This window comes from Mustela erminea, chromosome 11 (assembly GCF_009829155.1).
Source record: "Mustela erminea isolate mMusErm1 chromosome 11, mMusErm1.Pri, whole genome shotgun sequence".
Classification (NCBI taxonomy): Eukaryota; Metazoa; Chordata; class Mammalia; order Carnivora; family Mustelidae; genus Mustela; species Mustela erminea.
The window spans coordinates 19,170,672-19,193,622 of NC_045624.1; the positions used below are offsets into that span (position 1 = coordinate 19,170,672).

At 41.1% G+C, this 22,951-nt stretch overlaps 1 protein-coding gene across 5 annotated transcripts in view; it reads right to left on the bottom strand.

Moving 5' to 3' along the window:
• EXOC4 (exocyst complex component 4) overlaps nucleotides 1-22,951 on the bottom strand; it is a 725,477-nt gene that overhangs the window by 611,888 nt on the left and 90,638 nt on the right. For all 5 annotated transcript variants that reach the window (XM_032304527.1, XM_032304528.1, XM_032304529.1 and 2 more), the window contains exon 7: nucleotides 7,869-8,043. In XM_032304527.1, coding sequence (XP_032160418.1) covers nucleotides 7,869-8,043 — 175 coding nt within the window. The remainder of the gene's footprint in view (nucleotides 1-7,868; nucleotides 8,044-22,951) is intronic.

The following is a 22,951-nucleotide window of genomic DNA, read 5'->3' on the forward strand; positions in this document are numbered from 1 at the left end:
TTTAAAATGCGTGTGTACTAAAGCATTTTCCCCTCATCTATATGGAGTTTCAACATCTTATCATTAGCTCTCCGTCATGGAACATAGACACTTCTAAACATGCGACAGAGACCTATCTTTCAAAATTAAACTAAACTCACTTTTTATCAATCTCTCTTACTCCTTAAGATTGTCTTTAATAGCCTTGGTTTTAATATGACCGAACCTCTAACGCATGCTAATCCTGGCTCTCCACTGGAAATGCACATTAGAATCAACTGGAATCCTACTGAAACAGGCTCTCCAGAAGTGGGGCACAGGGATTTCTGGCTGGAATCTTCACCACTGACTATACCACCTCCTGGCTCCCAGCAGGCCCCCAGCCTCCGCCCAGGTGCCCCACACTCTGATACGCACACCGTCGTGATAGGGACCCTGACAGCATCAGTAGGAGTACAAGCCCGAGGGGCACATGACTTGCAATGCTCCAGCTTCTAAAATCTCAGACAAAACCAGAGAAGAAAATAAGCTTTGGAAGTGGTAGGCTGTCATCTCTCTCACTAGACCAAGATCCAAGCAGACCCTGCCTAGGTAACAAGGCATTTAAGGAGAGCAGCCTTTCCATGAGATTGACTTATTCTGGAGTATCTATTTGCTGCTAAACTACTATATTAGAGAGTTGGGCCCAATGTATTAGGATACCCATGACATTTACTCCAGTTTTCACTGGCATGAGATAACCTTGGCACTTGCCACATCTGTACCAGCAGCCAGAGGATCTCCTTGGCAGCCCAGCGTTTCCTGCTCTAAGCATTAACAGTAGTGAACATAAAATAACAGAGGATGAGCCCTGATGCTATGGAAACTGGCTCTAATTTCGAGGAAGATTTCTAATGTAACTTTCTAATGTAAATGCAGTTCGGTTCACCAGGCGGCATACCACCCATGAGGAGACACGATACAACTTCCAGGAGCAAGTACATTTTGGGAGATTCAGGGGCCGGGCTGGCAGTAACTCTTCTATGCCTCCCAAACTAGAGGCTAGCAAAAAGTTTTAAAGGCTGAGACATGAAGAAAAACTATTTCTGCAAGGATAATCTGACAAGTTCTCTGGCTTGGAATACTGAAAAAAGCGGGTTGTACTTTAAGGTCTGGAATCCTCAGCTAACAAAATATCAAATGAAACCAAACCTAAGAATAACCTAGTTTCAGACCTGGATTCAAAATAGAAATTGCATTTGTCTCCTTGAAAAACTCCTCTGGGTCATGGATCAGTACCAATAAGATCTGTGCATTTCCTACCTGACAGCAAACTTCAAGTTCTCTCTGTATGAGGTTAATTTTATCACTATTTAAACATTTATGTGCCAGTTAGCAAAAGCAAAATGATTTTACATTCTGTCTGTGTTGATCTCTGGAAAGAGGGATCAAGGCATGAAAACGTGATGTGACTTGTTCTGGGTGTCACCGTCAGGGGTAAACAGTGTAAGAAGAACTCAGAACCTCCACCAACCTTGGGAGCACTGCTGAGCACGCCATGGGGCTACCCTTCCAGCCAGTAATAGCTAAATGGGCAATTTGTTTCGCAAGGAGATGCGAAAGAGGGAAATTTTTTTTTAGCACCTAACACCTGTTTAAAGTGATTCTTTCATTCCCTGTTGGGTAAAATTCCACAAGAAATAGAATATTTTGTTTCCACGGTACCTCAGTCTTATGCACCTGAAAATGTGCAGCCAACAGAAAGACAGGCATGTAACCAAGGAGGTGACATTTGGGAAGGTGCTGTTGCTGCTCAGAAGGGCAAAAACATGCATTTCTATCATCACAGTTTCAATAAGAGTGTAAAACTGCAAAAGGAGGGCAGCAGTGTATGGTCACAGGGCTGACACCAGGAGGAAACTCTGACACCCTGTTATTAGGATGACTGCAGCCTTGTCTCCCTCACAAGGCTGTCTCTAGACACAAACACGCTGAGACCAATGAGGCTTTCACTGGCAGGATGGACTCTGCGTGCCAGGGAAAGCCCAGGTTCCAGGGGAGAAAGGCCGCTGAAGTCTTTAAATGATCAAAAATTATTTTCTCTTCCAAGACTTATAAGCAATAGAGCATTTCAATTTGTCAGCAAGAAACATCTTCCATTTGAAGAAACACAGAAACCCAAACTCTATGTATGTAATGCCATCACCTCGGCTCAAGGGGGCGCACACTTAAAGGCACGGGGCTACTCTTCTTGTTCCTTATTTCATTCTCCAGGATTTCAACCCAGAGGACATGCCACCGGCAAGTATATGAAAACTCAAGTGGCCTAAGCAGAAAACTCTACACGGAATGTAAACCAAGAGTCTTTTTTAAAGTCTTCATGTTGGTTTAGGAGAAACAATGACGACAACAACAAAAGCATTCTCCCGTGTTTCTACTCCTGCCAAATCTCTAACAGTGAATTTGGTGCAGAAACAGACCCTGTAGGCTCTTGTGTTCATACTTATTCCCTAATGCCTAGCACATAGCTGGCTCCAGTAACTTAATACTAAACCATCATTAAAATATCTGCCATATTGGAATCCAGATTTCTGAGTCATCCACATGGTGTTATAGATTTCCAAGACCCCCGAAAGGTTTACAAATCCTTCTCTCCCTTGTATTCCTTTACCATGCCCCGTGAAAGCCTGTCTTGTTTATTTCACTATTAGACAATACTCAAGTATCATCCACAGACTCTCCATTTGTGTATAAAACAGTTTCCCGCATTCGTCTCCAGCCACTCTGCTCGGTCCTTTTCAACGCCAGCACACTAATCCTACTTCGTCTCATCACACCCCGATCAAAATCCCCAGTGGTCCAATATTACTGCAAACAAAGGTCCCCAAACTTCAGCACGCATACAAATCACCTGAAGGGCTTGTTAAAACACAGATCATACGGCTGCATCCCTAGAGTTTATCATTTCGTTAAGTATCAGGTAGGGATAAAAATCTGCACTTTTAATATGTTCTCAGGGAACACTGGCCCAAAGCAATGGTTCCCAATTAGAGGATCGTAAATAAGTAGAACAAAACCACCTTAGGAACTAAAAAACAAAACAAAACAACAACGGAAACACCATCCCACCCAACACAGAAACAACAGAATCCAGTCCTTACCTGCAGTGATTCCCATTTGGAAGGTCTAGGAGAGGGCTAGGAATCAAGCCCTGGGTAAATTAAATGCATTCCCTGCCTCAGAATAATCAGTCTGAAAATTATCACAAATGCCTCAAGGCCTTCCACAAGCTGCACCCCAACCTACCTAGCCAGAAGAAGGGGTCCCTTACAGCGTAACCTTTCTCTTTCTCACTTATCTCTGAAGACCATTTTCCATTCCCTCTGGGCCACGTAACAGCCATCTCATTAGCCGTTCCAATTACCTGGAGAGCCACTGCCATCTCCTCCACTCCTGATGATGAACCAGCTCATCATCACCCCCCAAGCCCTTCTTTGGTCCATTCTGCATGTTTCAGCGCAATTACAAGACACTCTGTGCCAACTGTGTTCTTATATATTTGGCAACATTAGCTCATTGGTGTGCCTGCCACTGTACACCCCGTTTATGGATGGGTGTATAGCCTAGTATCACCCAGTAACTTGTGACTGTAAAGAATTTTTGAAGGAATCACAAAACACAGAGAGCTAAAAAGAAGGTAAAAGTTGCAGAATAATTTTTACTGTATAATAATTTAAAATATTTAGATGAACTTCTTATTCAAAAATACTTCATCCTCAAATCTGTGGGTTAATGAAGACTAGTAGAATACATGGTTAAGAAACAACCACAGATTAATTCAAGTCATGACTAAGGTCATTCTTCCAACATATGTCAAAGAAAACAGAAGATGGGGGCAGGAGAGTAGATAAGTAAGAGGTGAAAAATGGACCAAAAAAAAAAGGAGGAAAGAACAGTGATACCTTGATCTCAAACCAATTAAAATAATAAATGAAATGATATTTCTCTGTTAGACACCTCACCTTGTATTATTAGATCAGTTTTAGTTTTATATTCTTTACCTGTCAAGTAATGTATGCCAATGATACGCAAACACATTAATATGGAATAGTAACAGTATTTCCAAGTGTATGATTTGGGTACTACCAGTTTACTGAGAGCTGTAACAAACAACCAAGACCTCTTCAATGTCTTAAACACATCCTGGAAGGGGAAAGCAGTGGGGAACAGGAAGTAACTGCAATGGACACAAACTTTCTAGAGTGTTGAAAATATCCTAAAATTGTATCATGATGATGGCTGTACAACTCCATAAGTTTACTAAAACCACTGAAATCTGTACTTTAAATGCATGAATCTTATGCCATGCAAATTATCTCAATAAAGCTGTTTGGGATGGCTCAGTTGTTAAGCATCTGCCTTCAGCTCAGGTCATGATCCCAGAGTCCTGGGATCGAGGCCCACATCGGGCTCTCCGTTCAGCAGGAAGCCTGCTTCTCTCCCGCTCCCCCTGCTTGTGTTCCCTCTCTCTCTGTGTCTCTGTCAAATAAATAAATAAAATCTTTTTTTTTTAAGCTGTTTAAGTAGGCAAAACAACTCCTATAAAATGAAGGTAAGATCCCCAAATCACTTCATTTGAAACCACATGTGTGAAAGGTATAAGTCATTTCATAAAGCCAAAAACATGTATTTTAAATTATGTTAACATTTCAGCTGTTCCTGTCTGATGGAACTTAAAGTTCCTTAGTGTATTATAAATATTTTTAATACAAGTAGGTGGGTTTTGTTTTCAAAAGTGTGGGAATTGTATATGTTCGACAAATTCAAATGAAGTAAAGCTAAGTCATCTGACTTCATTCATAACCATAATTAATTCTTCATGATAACGTTACAAATACAAACCTAACAGACGTAAAAGCTGTTTTCAACTTACAGCATTAGTCTAAGTTTGTCAAATACCAGGGATCATAAGAACTTATAAAATATTTCATAATCTTGCAAAAGTAAGTTTAGATAGTCTGTAAATTCTTTCTAGGGCTTGATATATTCAAGACTGAAATGCCATAAGTACTATGATACAAATAATTCCGTATGATAATACTAAGTATCTAATAGTATCCAACATGTCTGCATAATACAAATTACTAGTATTCCAAGGTATCTCTCTATTCATACCTATATTTATCTATCTATCCATCTATCTATCTACTTGAGAGAGCATGCAAATGCGGACAGGGGAGAGGGGCAGGGGGGCAGAGAGGAGAGAGAATCTTAAGCAGTCTCCATACCCAGCACAGAGCCTGATGTGGGGCTCAAGTTGACAACTCTGAGATCGTGACCTAAGCCGAAATCAAGAGTCAGACATTTAACCAACTGAGCCACCCAGGCACCCCAATATGTATCTTTGTATTTAAAGAGGATCCCTTAAACCCACAATGACAAACCCAAAAAGATTGGGGTATGTTCTTCAAAATGTCACGGAGATGTTAGTGGGAGAAGTCAGTGGCCATTTTTATCACTGGTTCCTTCTAAGCACTGTGTCCTTTTCCCCTCTGGCTACCCTCTCCTTTTTCCCTTTGGCTATCTTTAAGGCTTTCTTCTTTGGTTCTCAGCAACCTGAGATGTAGCATCTGGGTACTGGTTTTCTTTGTGTTAATGCTGCTTAGGATTTGTTGAGCCTCTTGGATCTATAGGTTTGTGTTTTTCAATAAATTTAGAAACTTTTGGTCATTTCTTCTGATGATTTTCTACCCCAATAACTCTCTCCCCTCTCCTCTGTACCTGTGACTACAAAATGCTAAACTGCAGGATATGGGCCCATTACAGACAATATGGCTTTGTTCATGTTCTTTGCAATCAGCTTTCTCCCTATACTTCATTTTGGATCGTTCCCATTGATTCATCTTCAAGTTCTCTGACCTTTTCTTCTATAGCAGGCAATTGGCAGCTAAAGGCATCTGGTACATTTTCCATTTCAGATATTAATTTTTATTAATTTTCTTAAATCCCAGCTAAAGTTGTATTCTTCTGCCTTTTCACAAACTTAAGAGTGTGCTGGACTCTGTGGATGCTTCACTACTGAAAATGTGGACTGTCTTACTCTCGAGTGAGTTCTGCTCTGGTCCGCCGCTAACGTACAGGAGGATCAGGCTGATGCCACAGAGACTTGGTTAGGCAAGATCTCGGGTCACCCCTACCCTACAGCCAGAACAGTCCTCTTACCACAACATAACCTTTTTGAGGCCAATTCGGAAAGAACAGGGTGCTCGGCAAGTTGAGCCCACTCTGGCCACTCTGAACTCCCAACATTTCTAAGCATCTGGCAACATCTGGAATTGCCGATCAACATACAGCCCCACAGTGGCCATTTTCTGCCAAGCCTTGTGGTGCGTCTACGCAGCTTCATATTTGACCAAAGACCCAAGGGCTCTCTTTTCCAACCAATGAGGGCACCTCCTCTGGGCAATTCCCTCTTCTCCACCTCCACCATCCCTCCCCACAGATTCCAGCTGCTTCCACATCCTCAAACTCTCACCTCTGCTTCCTCTGCTTAGGGAGCCTGCTGCTGTCTGCCTCGATTTCACTTCCCTATGCTACAGTGTGGCAGGTGTCCCCCGAGAGGAAGCTGGGACGAATGAGGGACTGGCTTCATGTATTCTCTGCTCTCAAATGAACATGCTGACTGCCTCAGTCCATCAAGCTTTAGAGCTGCTTACAACAGGAGGTAACTGCATCATGGCTAGAACCAAAAGTCCCTCATTCTTACCACTTTTGAAATGGCCTTGAAGTCTATTTTCTTGTTTCATTCTTAAAATAAACATGGGACATGTTTGTGGGAAAAGTACACAGTTCTGTGATATTTATGAATCAAGATATAAAATGTTAAAGCACCAGTTTCTCAGCAATAAAGATACTTTATTCGATACACAAATATTCATCAAGCAGCTACTATGGACACGTGGTAATAGACAAAGCAGCAAAAGGAATGCAGAGGATATAGCTGCAACTTGTATTCTTTTCACTGAGCCATCAACAGAGCACACAGACTGCACCCAAAAAAAGTCTAATGAATGAGTAGCCAAGAATCCATCATTCAATCTAACAGAAGCATACCTTATACTCAAAAATGACAACAATTTACATTCATGATTTATTTCTTCCTGCAAATACTCCTATTTGCCATGCAAGTAATTTCATTCCTACACAGTTATATTTTTCAATTTCCTACATGTACTTAATTTTTTTCATATTAGTAGGTACTATCTAACCAAGTCACTTCTATTTAGCTATGTCAAATTTGCTTCAGCTAACTCTTAATCGAATTTCCAATCCTCATCTGGCCAAATCAAATATATTTTCCTAGCACACGGAGAGAAAATATAATAAAATTTCTAAATACCATCTCTGCATCATCATACCAAACAGTAATATCATTTCTCCGATCTTCAACAAATCAAAGTGATACATTTAAACCTTACGGTTATTTTCATCTCTCAAAACACACTCTTGACCTGTCATTTACTCCAATATATGCAAGAGATGACTGTAAGAAAACAGCCATAAAACTAAGCTACATATGTTCATAAAATACTGTTTAAGAACATTTTAATACTGATTACCTTAATATACGACTCATTCCAGAGAAGTCAAGTACGTTACGACAGAAAGCTAAATACTATACATCCTCGATTGCAACATATTGTGAATCTCCTAATATGAACGCCTGGCAAAAAAAAGTTGAAAGGTCTTTTTGGAAGATGAGGGAAGTTGATGACATCAGCAACATCACCCTTAAATAGCATCGTGGCTTTCTCACTGTTTATGAGTAAGGGAACATTTTAGGTGCAGATTTTTCATTCCAACCTGTTATTCCACATCAAGACGGCGCCGTATCTGTAAAAGGACCTTACCTGCAGAACATCTTGGATCTTCACCCACACGTCCGCCATATCGTACAACTTGACATCATCCTGCTGAGTCAGTGGGGCCACAACAGTGTCCTGCAGGTACCCCAGGACCACGGAGTGTGCAGTGGCTACAGCATTAAACTTGTCAAACAGCAACTCCAGCAGCTCCAGAAGCAACCTGGTGAAAAAGCGGGTAATATTTACATCCACACACGCATGCCCACAAAGATGGCTTATGATGGCCTGCACGAAAACCATCAATCTTGGGATTTTCACAGACTGATCTCCAACAGTTGTAGGATCGAAGCAATTCTTGAAGCTAAACCTCAGTTTCCTCTGCTAGAGAATGGAGAGGATGCAAGAATGGAAAATCCAGTGGTGACGTCCCTGAACCAGCAGTAACAGCTCATGTGTCCTTTTTATCATATTTGAACGATCACCCCACTACTACTCTGTATTCACACAGGCAGTTTCTCTGAGAAATTCAGGCAATTTTTCAGACAACAGTTCCGATGTTACACAGAACATGCTATCTCCCAGCGATAAATTGGGCACTTTGGTAAGGATGCTAATCCTTTTAGTCACGGAAAGCTGTGCCTACCATTCAGATGTATGGCCTGAGTTGCCTGAAAAAAAAAAAAAAATACACACCTGCCAAGCAATCTGACTCTCACCACAGGGAGCAGCTTAGGCATCTGCATTATCTCATTTTTCATAGTGAGAGATGCTGGACACATATTATTACATCCATTTTATGTACTCAAGGACACAAAATGAGGTTGCAAGGCAGCTGAGCCTAGAACAATAGTTGACTTCCGTGTCAGTGCATTTAACCACGTATCTCTTGCTGTAACTCTAGAATGCAGATGTGCATTCGGAGATAGCTCGAAGCTTTATGTCAGGAATGCCAAGTAATTCCTCTAACACTGAGCTTTACAGCTTCACTGATCACCTAGGCTTGGAATTACTTTTTCCTCCTCTGAACTTGTATTTTATCCCACTTGTAAGGAACCTGTATGTGGCTCGTGCATATGACTCAATAAATGTGGGTCACAACCATTTACACAGAGATGTTTTACCTCCCTCCTTCAGTATTAGTCTTTCAATATGGGAAACTGCTTCATACATCCATATACATAGGAGCATTGAAACCATGATCAGCAAATATTTGCTGAATTGAATGTGTGTACCAAGAATGAGTCCAGAAAATTCTGGAATGTGACCTTTACTGTGTAGTGGGCCGTCAGTTCAGAGTTCCTAAGCAGACTTAAAACGCAACCTGAAAGGCGGAAAAGGAAAGCAAAAGAGCTTATCAGCTGTGTCAATTAACAAGATTTTATTACCATAAATAAGAGGTCGTAACTGCAATTTCATCAAAATGTATAGCCTATTATCTATTCCTATGGCTACTTTACTGCCCAATTACTATAATTAATGTGCCAGTGTGACAGCCAATAACTATCTTATGATAAAACCCTAATATCTGTTTGACATTTTAATTTAGATGAGACAGAATCAATAAAAATTTATGTAGTACACCCAGTTTAGAACACACATAATCCAGAAATTAGATACTGTATTTGTAAATAGAAGCCATTCTGCCTTTGGGAATGATGGGATTTTTAAAAAAATCTTTTAAAGGTCAAATCACATTTATACTGACATATACGTGAAACAATTCTTTCTCATCTGTTACAGGAGAAATTCTCAAACATCAGCATAGGGTACAGAGGAAGATGTATCTAACGTAACAGCCAAAACAGTTAATTCAGTGTAGGAAAATGATCTGTATAAAACTGATATCTGGCATCATACAGAGTAAATTCCTGATTAAGTGAAGGCTCTACTTTTCAAATAAAGATTTAAGTTAAGTATGTAAGCCTTATGGTTCCCAAATATCAATCCACAGACCCCAGAGAATTTTTCAGGGAAAGACAGGAAAATAAGAAGAACAGGAACATTTATCAACTTTTCACAAAAGTAAATTCATTTGGTATTTTTGGTACTCTCTTGATAGGAAAATCTCATTTTCTATCATGACGGCAATTAACCCTGCCAAATGTCCTTAACGTGACAAAATTAAAAATAACCTTATGCTATATGCTAATGGTTCTTGCCATCCTATTGATCCAGACATCCAGAAGCCTGGGGCACACTGGTGTCCAACTGCCCAATGGCATGAAGCTCCAGGTACAGGCCTGCAAACCAGCAATGAAGCAAAAAACACTGGAAAAGAGGTGGCTCCTCTGAATGCAGGGGTGCTGCTATCTGATCATCTCCAGGGCCACCAAGCTCCATGACTGCACGCCCTAACAGCCACTCAAGGACAATGGCAGTGGAGCAAGCCGGGGCAGTGCTCTATTCAGAAAAGAGACAGAGCAGGAAATTGGGGTTTAGGATGAGATTCATGGTAACTATTGACAACATGGAAATAACAATCGTTCAATAAAATGCTGACACATTGCCAGCTTCCCTCAATCCTGAACAATCTAGACCAAGACAGACTTGTTGTCGTAGGACCATCATAGCCCTAACAGAAGCTACACAGGAAAGAAAGGAGAAGAGACAGGCCGGAAGTGAAGGGAGTCTGGTTGCAGCTCTACCTACATTTGAAACATCGACCCATTTCAAAGACAGAGACACTCTCCTCTGCCTTACCACAGCACAAGCATGGAAATATTAATAAAAGCCACAGTTCTTACATCAAAATTAAAGACTTCAACACTGCAAATGATACCATCAAGAAAGTGAAAAGACATCCCACGAAATGGGTGAAAATATTTAAAAATCATTCATCTGACAAAGGATTTGTATCTAGCCAATCTAAAGATTTCTTACAACTCACAATAAAAAGAATAACCAAATTTTAAGATAGATAAAGGTTTTGAAAATATTTCTCCAAAGAAGATATATGAATAACCAAAAGGCAAACAAAAGACATGCAACATCAGAGAATTCAAGTCAGAATCACAAGATACCATCACCCATCAGGATAGCTATATTCAAATAGGCAAGCAATAAAAAGTCCTATTGAGGTCATAGAGAGAAACCAGAACTCTCAATACAATACTGGTGGGAATGTAAAATGGTAGAGCTGCTCTGGAAACGGGTTTGGCAATTCTTGAAAACATGAAACAGAAGGTTACCATATGAACCCAGGAATTCCATTCCTAGGTATATCCCCAAGAGAAATGAAAACATACGTGTACACAGAAACTTCTACACAGATGCTCATGGCAGCATTATTCCTAAAGTAAAATATTACAATAGTAAAGTTGTAAAAATGGAAATAATCTACGTGTCCATCACCTCATCAATGGACAAACAAAATGTTCTATACTCATACAAAGATTATTATTGGTTATCAAAGGGAATGAAGTGCTGGACATGCTATAAGAAGGATGAACCTTGAAAATGTGAGAGTTAAGAAAAGTCACAGAAGACTACGTATTTCATGATTCTATTTATACAGAATACACAAATTTTATATATATACACACACACACATATGTGTGTATGTTATGTATATATATATTTTACATATATATATATGTAAAATATATCCCTAGTTACTTAAATGGGTGGGAATTGACTACTAATGCATATGGGGTTTATTTTTTTAGGGCCAGGGGGACAAAAATGTTCTGGAACCAGACGGAGGTGCTGACTGCACAACCCTGTGGATACACTAAAAACCACTGAACTGTACACGTTGCATGGATGAACTGTGTAGTATCTGAATTTTATCTCATTATGTCTATTTTAAAAAGAAACCCGTCAGCTATGGCACTGAGTGAGGACAGCAGGGCCCACACCGCCTCTGTAGTGAGAACATATAAAATAGTGAAAAAGGAGGGCGCCTGGGTGGCTTGGTGGGTTAAGCCGCTGCCTTCGGCTCAGGTCATGATCTCAGGGTCCTGGGATCAAGTCCCGCATCGGGCTCTCTGCTCTGCAGGGAGCCTGCTTCCCCCTCTCCCTCTCTCTACCTGCCTGTCTGCCTACTTGTGACCTCTGTCTGTACAATAAATAAATAAAATCTTTAAAAAAAAAATAGTGAAAAAGGAAACTGATGTCTCAAAAAGTGAAATATTATGAAAGTGGATTCCTTTGGAGTCTTACTATAGGAGGACATGAGCTTTTGTCTTTTGGCTGACTTGGTTTTGGTTTGTTCTTCCCAGTACTCCAAGTAACCTGTGAGAAATCAAGATTCCCAGGCTTTCCCAGCATCAATAATTCCTCTATTCTTTATGAAGAAGAAGAAAAAAAAAAAAAACTCAACTTCTCCAAGTGTTCCCATCTATAAAAACAAAGTATTTACTAATACCTGTTTAGGGTTCTCACTGAACTGTTGGAAAGAGCACAGCAGAAAACAGACAGAACCAGGTAGAGGGAAGAGAGTTCAGGCGCCGTCTGTCTGGGTTTCTGGCTTAAGCAACTCTGAAGATGTTGGTTATTTTTCCTGAGAGTGAATGAATTCAAGCGAAGACAGAAATTTGGAAAGAGGGTTCCTGGGTTTACATCTGGTTACGTTTAAGGTGTTATTTATTTAAGCACTTGGATATGCAAATCTGGAGCTCAGAGGAGAGACTGACACTGGAAATTTTTAAGAATGATAAATATTTGAGAGGAAGCGATCACTCAGGATAATATGCAGAGTTAGTAAAGCAAGCAAAGTTCACAGCCAACACTTTCCAAAACAGCAGCATTGAAAAGATGGTAAGGAAGTAGCTAGGGGGGAAGAATGAAGCCAGGAAAGGAAATTGTAGCAGACAAAGGAGAAGAGAATATCCACAGTCAAGGCTACACTGAGGTCAGAGAAGGTAAAGACAGAGAATCGTACAACTCACAGGTCCCAGCGACCTTGGCAAGAGGACTGCAGAGGAGCACTGGAAGCTGACCCCTCCCCAGTGGAATGAGGAGTGAATGGCTAATAAGGAAAGAGAAACCGAAGTCAAAACACACACTTCACAAAGGCACAACATCCCTTACCAACATATGCATTCCTTAAAAAAGAAAAAGTAAGATGACTCTCTCCTGAAGCATCAAAGAATAAGAGATCAGGAATCACTCACATAAACAGGACATAAATCCACACTAGTCTGGCCCAATTTAGAGCCACCAGAAATCAAGAGAAACAAGATGAATATTCATAGACACTCGCCAACTGCCCACACGACACTAGAGTGAGAAAACAAGCAACTGTCTTCAGCTGTAGACATACTCAGGGTCACCCAAACACACAAAGCGCTGCTCAAGTTATTCCCCACTCCCACCCCAAAATTTAAATAAATAAAAAAAATAAACCATTCCATTGTGGTTAACTCGGTCACTTAAATCATTTTAGGCTCAAGGTTTCACCACTGATCTAAAAGACAAATGAGCAGACAGAATTAATAAAGTGCCAGAGACTCCTTAAATGGACCTTAACAAAAGGCCTCCCATACAAAGGAGCCTAAGAATCTCCAAGATTAAAATTTCAATTAATTGCCATTTCTACCCTTCAGAAAAAAAGAACACCCACTGTCTCTCTCACATGCACCACAACAGTCATATCTAGAGGCACAAAATAGTGTGCATTAAACAGCAATACAGCATCACAGGCGGCACAGCGACATGGTAATCCTGGGATGACCAGATAGTATAAACGCCACTGAGAACCACAGACCTGAAGCCGCCTCCCTGCTGCACATCCGTGGGACCTTCACAACATCATGAGGGTATTCCAAATCGCAGGTTCCTCAAACACAAACTTCTTTAATTACAGTTTCCTAATCACAGACACTGAGAAATGGATGCAAAAAATGTATGTAAAGTCCCAAAAGCTTCTGCACAGCAAAGGAAACAGTCAACAAAACAAAGAGGCAACTCATGGAATGGGAGAAGATATTTGCCAATGATACTATAAACAAAGGGCTGATAACCCAAGATCTACGAAGAACTCCTCAAACTCAACACCCAAAAAAACAGATAATCATGTCAAGAAATGGGCAGAAGATGTGAACAGACACTTCTCCAGAGAGATACAAATGGCTAACAGACCCATGAGAAAATGTTCATCATCACTAGGTGTACGGGAAATTCTAATCAAAACCACACTGAGATACCACCTTACACCAGTTAGAATGGCCAAAATCAACAGGACAGGAAATGACATGTGTTGGAGAGGATGGATGTGGAGAAAGGGGAACCCTCCTCCACTGTTGGTGGGAATGCAAGTTGGTGCAGCCACTTTGGAGAACAGTGTGGGGGTTTCTTAAGAAATTAAAAATAGAGCTGCCCTATGACCCTGCAATTGCACTGCTGGGTATTTATCCCAAGGATACAGATGCAGTGAAAAGAAGGGCCATCTGCACCCCAATGTTCATAGCAGCAAACTGTTGCCAAACTGTGGAAAGAAACAAGGTGCCCTTCAACGGATGAATGGATAAGGAAGATGAGGTCCATATATACAATGGAGTATTATGCTTCCATCAGAACGGATGAATACCCAACTTTTTTTATCATCATGGATGGGACTGGAGGAGATTATGCTGAGTGAAATAAGTCAAGCAGAGAAAGTCAACTATCCTATGGTTTCACTTACTTGTGGAGCATAAGGAATAACACAGAGGACACTGGGAGGTGGGGAGGAGAAGTGAGCTGGGGGAAATCAGAGGAGGAGACAAACCAAGAGACTGTGGACTCTGAGAAACAAACTGAGGGTTTTGGAAGAGAGAAGGATGAGGGGATGGGTGAGCCTTGTGGTGGGTATTAGGGAGGGCACAGATTGCATCCAGCACTGGGTGTGGTGCATAAACAATGAATCTTGGAACACTGAAAAAAATAAAATTAAATTAAGATGAAAAAAAAAGTATGTAAAAGTAAACTGAAAAAGCAAACCTGAAACAACAGTAAGTTGTTTTTTGTATCTTTAACAGATACCATCTGAAAGGGGAGACGGGGAGAGACACAGGAGATGCTCCAGATGTCTGCATGGCCCAGGTGCACCTCTGTCCCTCCGTCAGCACCAACAGTAAGATACAGCAGCATCATTCCAGGAAAACCCCTGCTTCAGCTTACTTGGATCTGGGGTCTGTCACTGATAACTGAAGGAGGCCTAACTCACAGGGTAAGAGCCAATTCCTTCATTCCTCTGTGACTCTATATGCCCTCCAAAAATAGACCGTCACAACAGACACAGAGTAGTGACAAAACAGTGACATGCATGGCCTGCTGCAACAGAAAATAAGGGCAGAAGCCTTAGTTTACATCTCCCTGAAACCATATGTCTCCTCCAACACAAGGCCCAATGCCCAGAATGAGGTAACAGTCAAATGTCGTGGGTACCTGAGTCCATGAGTAGGGTGGCGGCAGTATTAGAAGTCTGGGACTGGAGACACTGACCTGGGGTCCTCAGCATGGGGCTGGTGGCTAAAGCTGGCACAGTGAAAGAGAGCTGTGCAACAGGAGGGCTGAAGTAGGAGGGCAGAGAGGATGATGACAACAGCGACAAGGACTGCAACAAAGACCACTGCGCCGAACACAGCCACACGATTACATGCCGGGCGCTGGGGGAAGTGCTTTACTTGCATCATCTCGCTGAAACCTTCGGCCAACCCTATAGGGAAGGTACTGCCGTTATCCCCATTTTACAGACAAGGAAACTGTAACACAGGTAAGGTTTAAACAAAGGCCTCAGTTTTAGAGGCTGTTCCTTTTAGGGGTATTGGGAAAAAAGGAAGTCGTTTTTAGGAAGAGGCCACAGGTGCCTGGGTGGCTCCACTGGCTAAGGCTTCCACTCGTGATTTTGGCTCCGGTCGTGATCTCCAGGGCGTGAGATGGAGCCCCGCGCTGAGCTCCTCACTGAGCAGGATGTCTGCTTCAGATCGTCTCTCTCCCTCTTTCTCCGCGCACACTCTCTGGTGCTCTCTCTAATAAACAGATCTTGGAAGGAAAGAAGGGAGGAAGGAAAGGAGAAGGGGAGGGGGGGGAGGGGAGGGGGGAGGCAGGCAGGGAGGCCGAAGCGGTATCAGTACTGCACAGTGCCAGGGAAACCAAGGCTGGAAAAAATGTCAATAGAACTGCCCATACTGACTCTACCTTTTCACCATAAACTAGTTTTTACCCCTGATATTCTACTAAAACAACTCTTGCAAAAGTCTCCAACATCATTTTGCTCCATCGAATAGACACTCTCCAGCCCTGATTTAAGTAAGCGCAGCACTTGTGTCTACTGACCACTCGCTCCTCCTTGAGACACCGCCTCCCCCTGTTCCCCAAGCCAACGCTCTTCTGCTTTCCTTCCAGCTCTCTGGGGGCTCCTTCTCAGAAGCTCATCCTCAGCCTGTTCCCAGAGTCCTGTGAACGCTTCCCAATCCTCACGCTCTCTCTGGGTGACCAACAACAAGATGAGGAAATATGTTACATATTATAACCTCCTGGTTTCAGAAGCCCATAATAAAAACATATTTCACATTTAACTACCCTCTCAAAAGGATAACCTTACCAATCTTAACGTGAGAATCAAAGGTATAGTTCAAGCTGAAAGACACATGCACTCAGAGCTAACTTTTCTTTTTTTTTTAAGATTTTATTTATTTATTTGACAGAGATCACAAGTAGGCAGAGAGGCAGGCAGAGAGAGGGGGAAGCAGGCTCCCCGCTGAGCAGAGAGCCCGATGTGGGGCTCGATCCCAGGACCCTGGGATCATGACCTGAGCTGAAGGCAGAGGCTTTAACCCACTGAGCCACCCAGGCACCCCACTCAGAGCTAACTTTAATAATACTGTAATAAAATCTGTTTTGTGTTAAAAAACAAAAACAAAAACAAAAACAAAAACCCCACAGAAGTGTGGGACTGAAGGAGATATCTGTTGTTTAAATATACATCCAGGGACGCCTGGGTGGCTCAGTTGGTTAAGCAGCTGCCTTCGGCTCAGGTCATGATCCCAGCGTCCTGGGATCGAGTCCCACATCGGGCTCCTTGCTCAGCAGGGAGCCTGCTTCTGCCTCTGCCTCTGCCTGCCATTCTGTCTGCCTGTGCTCGCTCTCTCTCCCTCTCTCTCTCTGATAAATAAATAAAATCTTAAAAAAAAAAAATTAAATAAATAAATAAATAAATAAATAAATATACATCCAATTACCTGGCAGATTTTAGAAACAGCCCTCTTAAAAGTAAAATGTTACTTTTTTTCCCAGACCCTCTACTAACTTCCCACTTGCAGCTGCCCCTGTCTGCTTTGTCCTCAAGAAACGTAAGAAAATGTTAATGAACCGTTATAAGGAGACAAGGAATGTCTATGGTATAAAGCTGTATCATCAAGCTGTGAAAAGTGTTCAATATTTAAGGTGAGATACGACTATCTGAATCTAAATTTAACATCCAGGGAACCTTGAATTAGTCATTTGGCTGGAAAACCCATGTTTGCAGCCAAGGAGCTGCCTTACTTGGTCACGTAGCAAAGACACACACACACAAGGTAGAAAATCAGTTCCGTTCTACTACTTCTTATCTGCTGAGACTTTAAAATCAGGATTCTGCATCTTCCCACTGATAGACAAAGTCAAAAACTACAGACTATTTATTTCCCTACCACTATGCTCTAAGAGATAAGAAAACACTGACCTCCGAGCTTGGGTCTTCTGTGAAAAATTGAAAGAAATTGATCATCAATTATTTCCTATCAAAATGGTCTTATGTCCACATGTCTCTATCTCACATATACAATTTCCTAATAAGCTTGGCTGAGCTAGTAGTCTTCATTTCAAAACAGGACAGGATCCCACTTAATCTTCAGGGTTGTCTAATATCTACTTTTAAAGGATAGAGATAAGTTTTGCCACTTATTAATAATAATCTTCATGTAAAAAGAAGTTGCTATTTGAGAAGTGCTGACTAATTCTCCATCTGCATGATGAAAAGAACAGGAAAAAACTATTAGCAACGTAGAAAGAAACAGAGCAAAAATAAAAAGCACACTGCGTGGGGCCCTGGCGCTGGAGGCTTTCTTCCTGGGTCACTTCCCCACTGTAAGTCAGCCTCTCGTGCTCAGTGCCTGAATTCTGGGTCGATGACCCCAGGGAATTAACTTTAATGTATGGCAAACTAGTGACTAAAATTAGAAAACAAACCTAGGCCTTCTTCCTTTTAATTAAAGAATTAGCATCATTCTTCACGAAGCCTTTCCCAGATAACCTCTTCAACAGAAGGTGCTGGGAATCCTGGAAGCCACAGGGAGAAGAGAGAAGCTGGATCCTGATCTCACACCATACGCAGAAGTCAACTCTAAGTGGGGTAAGGATTCAACCATAGACCTGAAACCACAAAATTCTTAGAAGAAAACAGAGGTAAGATCCTTGACATCGGCTTTGGCAATGATTTTGGGGGTTTGACACCAAAAGCAAAAGCAGCAAAAGTAAAAACAAACAAGTAGGACCACGTCAAATTAAAAAGCTTCAGCACAGCAAAGGAAACCACCAACAAAATGAGAAACAACCCATACAGTGGAACAATATATTTGCAATTGATAGGGGCATCTGGGCGGCTCAGTCAGTTAGGCGTCTGACTTGGGCTCAGAAAAGGATCTTGGGATCCTGGGATGGAGCCCCAAGTTGAGAATCCCCACTCCACAGGGAGTCTGCTTCTCCCACTCCCTCTGCCTCTCTGCCTGCTTATACACGCGGGCTCGCTCTCTCTCTCTCTCTCTCTCAAATGAATAAAATCTTTAAGAAATACATTTGCAAACGATATATCTGATAAAAAATTAATATGTATAATCTATAAAGAATTCATACAACTCAGTAACCACAACAAAAAGGCATATACACACAATCCTATTTAAAAATATGCAGAGAACTAAATAAGACATTTTTCCAAGGAAGATATACAAAAAACCAAAAGGTACGTAAAATGGTGCTTTAGCATCACTCATCATCAGGGTAATGCAAATCAAAACCAAAATGAGATACCACCTCACACCTGGCAGAATGCCTATCACCAAATGACAACAAAAGAACAAATATTGGCAAGGGCGTGGAGAAGAGAGAATCCTTGTGCCCTGTTGGTTGGCAATGTTAATTGGTGGAGCCACTATTAAAAATAGTATGGGGGTTCCACAACAAATTAAAAATGCAACTCCCCTATGATCCAGCAATACCGTATCTGGGGATTGAAAGGAAATGACAGGGAATGAAAACAGGATCTCAAAAAGATGTCTGAGTTCTCATGTTTGTTTCAGCATTGCTCCCAAGAGCTAAAATTGGAAAACAACGTAAGTGTCCATCAACGGACAAGCGGATAAAGATGTGGTATACATGTGTATGTATACACGCATATACATACACACCTATATACATACGTACAATAAATATGATTTGGCCAGGAGAAAGGGGGACATCCTGTCATTTGTGACAACATGGATGAAATCTGAGGGTATCAGGATAAGGCAAATAAGTCTAGCAAATACTATGTGTTTTCACATACGAGGAATCTTAAAAAAAAAAAAAAAAGCCAAACTCAAAGAAACAGATTAGAACGATGGTTGCCAGGGGCTAGGGGTGGAGAAAATGGGGAGCTGGTCAAATAGTACAAACTTGCAGCTGTAATTGTGTAAGTTCTGGGTAGCTAATGTATAGCATGGTGACTAGAGTTAGTACCATATTATGGACTTGAAAGTTGCTAAGAGTAGATCATAAGTTCTCCCCACAAAAAAGAAATGGGAATTAACTGACGTGATGCAGTTGCTAGATAATGCTATGGCAGCGATCATTTTTGCAGTATGTAAGGGTGTCCAATCAACATGTTCTACACCTTAAATTTACGCAGTGTTGTGAATCAAGTATAATACCTCACTGAAGCTGGGTGGGAGGGGCGGAAGTCCTCTCCCCCGGGCCAAAATAATACATCATCATAGCAGAACATTAGAAAAAGTATCCATAAATCTACTGCTCAGAGATAACTAAAGATGTTAGATGCATATTTTTAGTACAAGAATGTGCTAGGTCCCTAGGGGGGAATGGCTTAGGTATCTAAGTCATCAGTTTAATTCTCAGGTGAGCTAATTAAGATCCATTTACTCTGTGGCTGCTGATCGCACTTTTTCACATGTCCAGCTATCTCTGAGGGGCCTGTCATCGATCACAACGGGGGGTGTGGGTGGGAGAACGGATGTGTCAGTGCAGATACGGCCTTTCTCCGGTGGAAAAACAAAAGCAGGCCCAGGAAAAGAACTGGGGGCGTCAATTTCATAGAAGACAGAAGGCAAACTCCCTGACAGAAAGAGACTACTTCTACTCTTAATTCTGCCACCATCAAGCTTTGTGAACTGTCAAATTATTTTGGCTTTCACATTTCCCTGAGTAAATCTGGGATTAATAACCCCCCACCTCTGATGAGGCCAGTGGGGAGGGCCGCTCAGCTGAGGTATCAGATGACAAAAGCATAAATACTACAAAAGCAGAAAACTCTGTGATGTCTGAGATGTTGTAAGGAGTGTTCTCAAGCTCTGACAAGCACGCGAATTGCCTAAGGCACAGACTCCTTTGGGGGGGGGGGCCCTGTCCCCACCCAGATACTCCACTTCAATTGCCCTCCACTTCCAGCTTCCAAATGGCATTGGTGCTGCTCCTTAACCCCACTCCTGGTACAGAGATTTTTTTTTTTTTTTAATTCACTTCCTCTTATTAAAAAATTGTCTTCTTAGCATCTTTTTCTTATTCATTAACATTCTTGGGCAATTCAGTATGTGCCCAGCCCTAGGTCAGGCTGCAAAAACACAAAGTTAAGTCCCCTCTTACTAACTCCTAGTCCGGTCTGATTAGAGATGATGGTAATGAAATGGGCCAGGAGTCAGAAGAGCCCCCAAGGTACGAAATACAGCCTAAGAGACTCAAGACAATGCTTTAATCCCATCTGACATGATGGTAAACATCAGCAAGGGAAGGCTGTCACTTGACACAAGGGTTTTATTTGTGTTATTGCAATGAAAGACCTCATGTCAGTTTGAATGTGGAATACCTTTTCATCTAACACCAACAAGTGTACAGAAAATAGGACCTAAGGTAGCTCCCACCACCTGCAGATAGAGTAGGGGGTCCGGACGCAGCAGGAAGGCTGACACCTAAATGTTATCAATAAACCATGAAATAGATTTTATCTGCCAGTCCTTTAACTCATATGATCTCTAATTCGAACCTGTAATACCATGGAAAACAAGAGAATTCAAAGGCAGGTTCTGTTGATGGTGTGTGTTTGTTTGTTTTTTTACCCTGACAGATATAAATAAAGATTGAAGCAATCCCATATTAAGACCCGTCCCATTTAGCAAAACACCCTTGCTCTGAAGATCATCACCCAAGAACAATACACAATCGGAAAGATAGCTGTCCAATTTCATGCTTACAAGAGAGTGAAGAACATTACTCACATTACTAATGACCTGATATGTCACAAAGCTATGACCAATTTATTTCTTAAGTCTTAATAGAACATACATAGATTTGGAGGCAGTACTACCTTCCATGGTAATAAATTTTATGTTTTAGTTAACAACTGGTATATTAAGTCCCACATGTAAAGAATTAACTCCTTTCATTTGTTCTAAAAATACTGCAGTAAAGCTGCAGGGGATATGCTCTAGTTGAAGAATAGTGGAATTTCCTCTGTATGTCGTTGGTTCATCCTATCATACCCTTCAGTATTTAACAGTTGAGTATATTTAAAGCATGTTCTCACTGATATGTGTAATCAAAAGTAGAGATTTAATCAAATGATATCATAATCACTGAAGTTAAATTTACTTGCTTCCCGCTTGCTTTGATTCGAATTAACGACTCCTCTAAATTACATCAAGGCCCTCCTGATTCCGAGCATGTCCAGGTGCTACATGCAGTGGCTGGGAATGGCTACACGAAGCCACAAGGACAAATGCTTGACCTTGCTTCAAAGCTGCTCCTAAATGACTTTTCTGTCCAATAAAATGACCAATCCCACAAAATCCTACATTTCAGAGACTTAGGAGAAAAGTAACTAATAGAAAAAGAAAAAAATGGAAGGAAATGCTACTTACTTGAAAAAGACTCATATGCCTGACTCCAGCCACAGGTCTAAAAAAAACCCATGACCAAGTGTGTCACAGTGGTATGACCATAGACCATAAACAAAGTCAAAAGAGAAAAATTGAGGGGAAATTATAAAATAAATCCCAAAGAACTAATTTTCATAATACAGAGTTCTCACAAATAAAAAAAAAATTAAAAAAAAAAAACCAGAAAAGTAGATAGTTCACTGAAAAGGAAATAAACATTTAAATCCTATATTATTGAAAATTTCACATTTCAAAAATGAAGAAGAAGAGCATAATAAACTAATATACTTATTGAAAAGTTCTCCGATTAATGCCTTTACTCCCTCTCTGGACTTTAAACTTACGCCTTATTTCTTTGGCGTTTCAGGCCAGTGTCTGGTCCACGATAGATATTCAACATATGTAGGAATTCATTCTTTCATTCAACAAATATTGGGTCAGGTGGGCACTGCGCGACACTCTGAGGACAGGGTGCTGAGCAAAGCAAACTCATTCTCTTTCAAGGCTTCCATTCTAGGAGCAGTTAGAAGATAACCAAAACCAAACAGACACACACACACACACACATACACACACACACACACACACACACACACACATAACATAGAAGGTAATCTAATGGTCCAGATCCTGTTGGTCTCCAAATAGGTATTAATTACATGTTTCCATACTGATACCCTCATTAGGCATTTTCATTTTCAAAGATTTCTTCTGATTAAAGTAACTTTAGTACTTTAACTCTTAAATAATTAATTTTTCACTAGAACTTCATAACAGTTACAAAATAGAGAGGGAGGAAAAACCTACAACGTTATCCAAATACAACCACTTTCAGCATTAAAGCGTATTTCTTTCCTGTATTTTCCACAAATCTTTACTATCCCAGTGGGCACAGAACATGTAATGTTCTCTGCCTTTTAGATCAGACGCTTCATCTTCCTGCATTCTTAACCAAGACGAAGGAACATGGCAAAAAGATCTCTTTCCAAAAGGAAAACGGGTTTCCATAGCAGCCATGGCTTC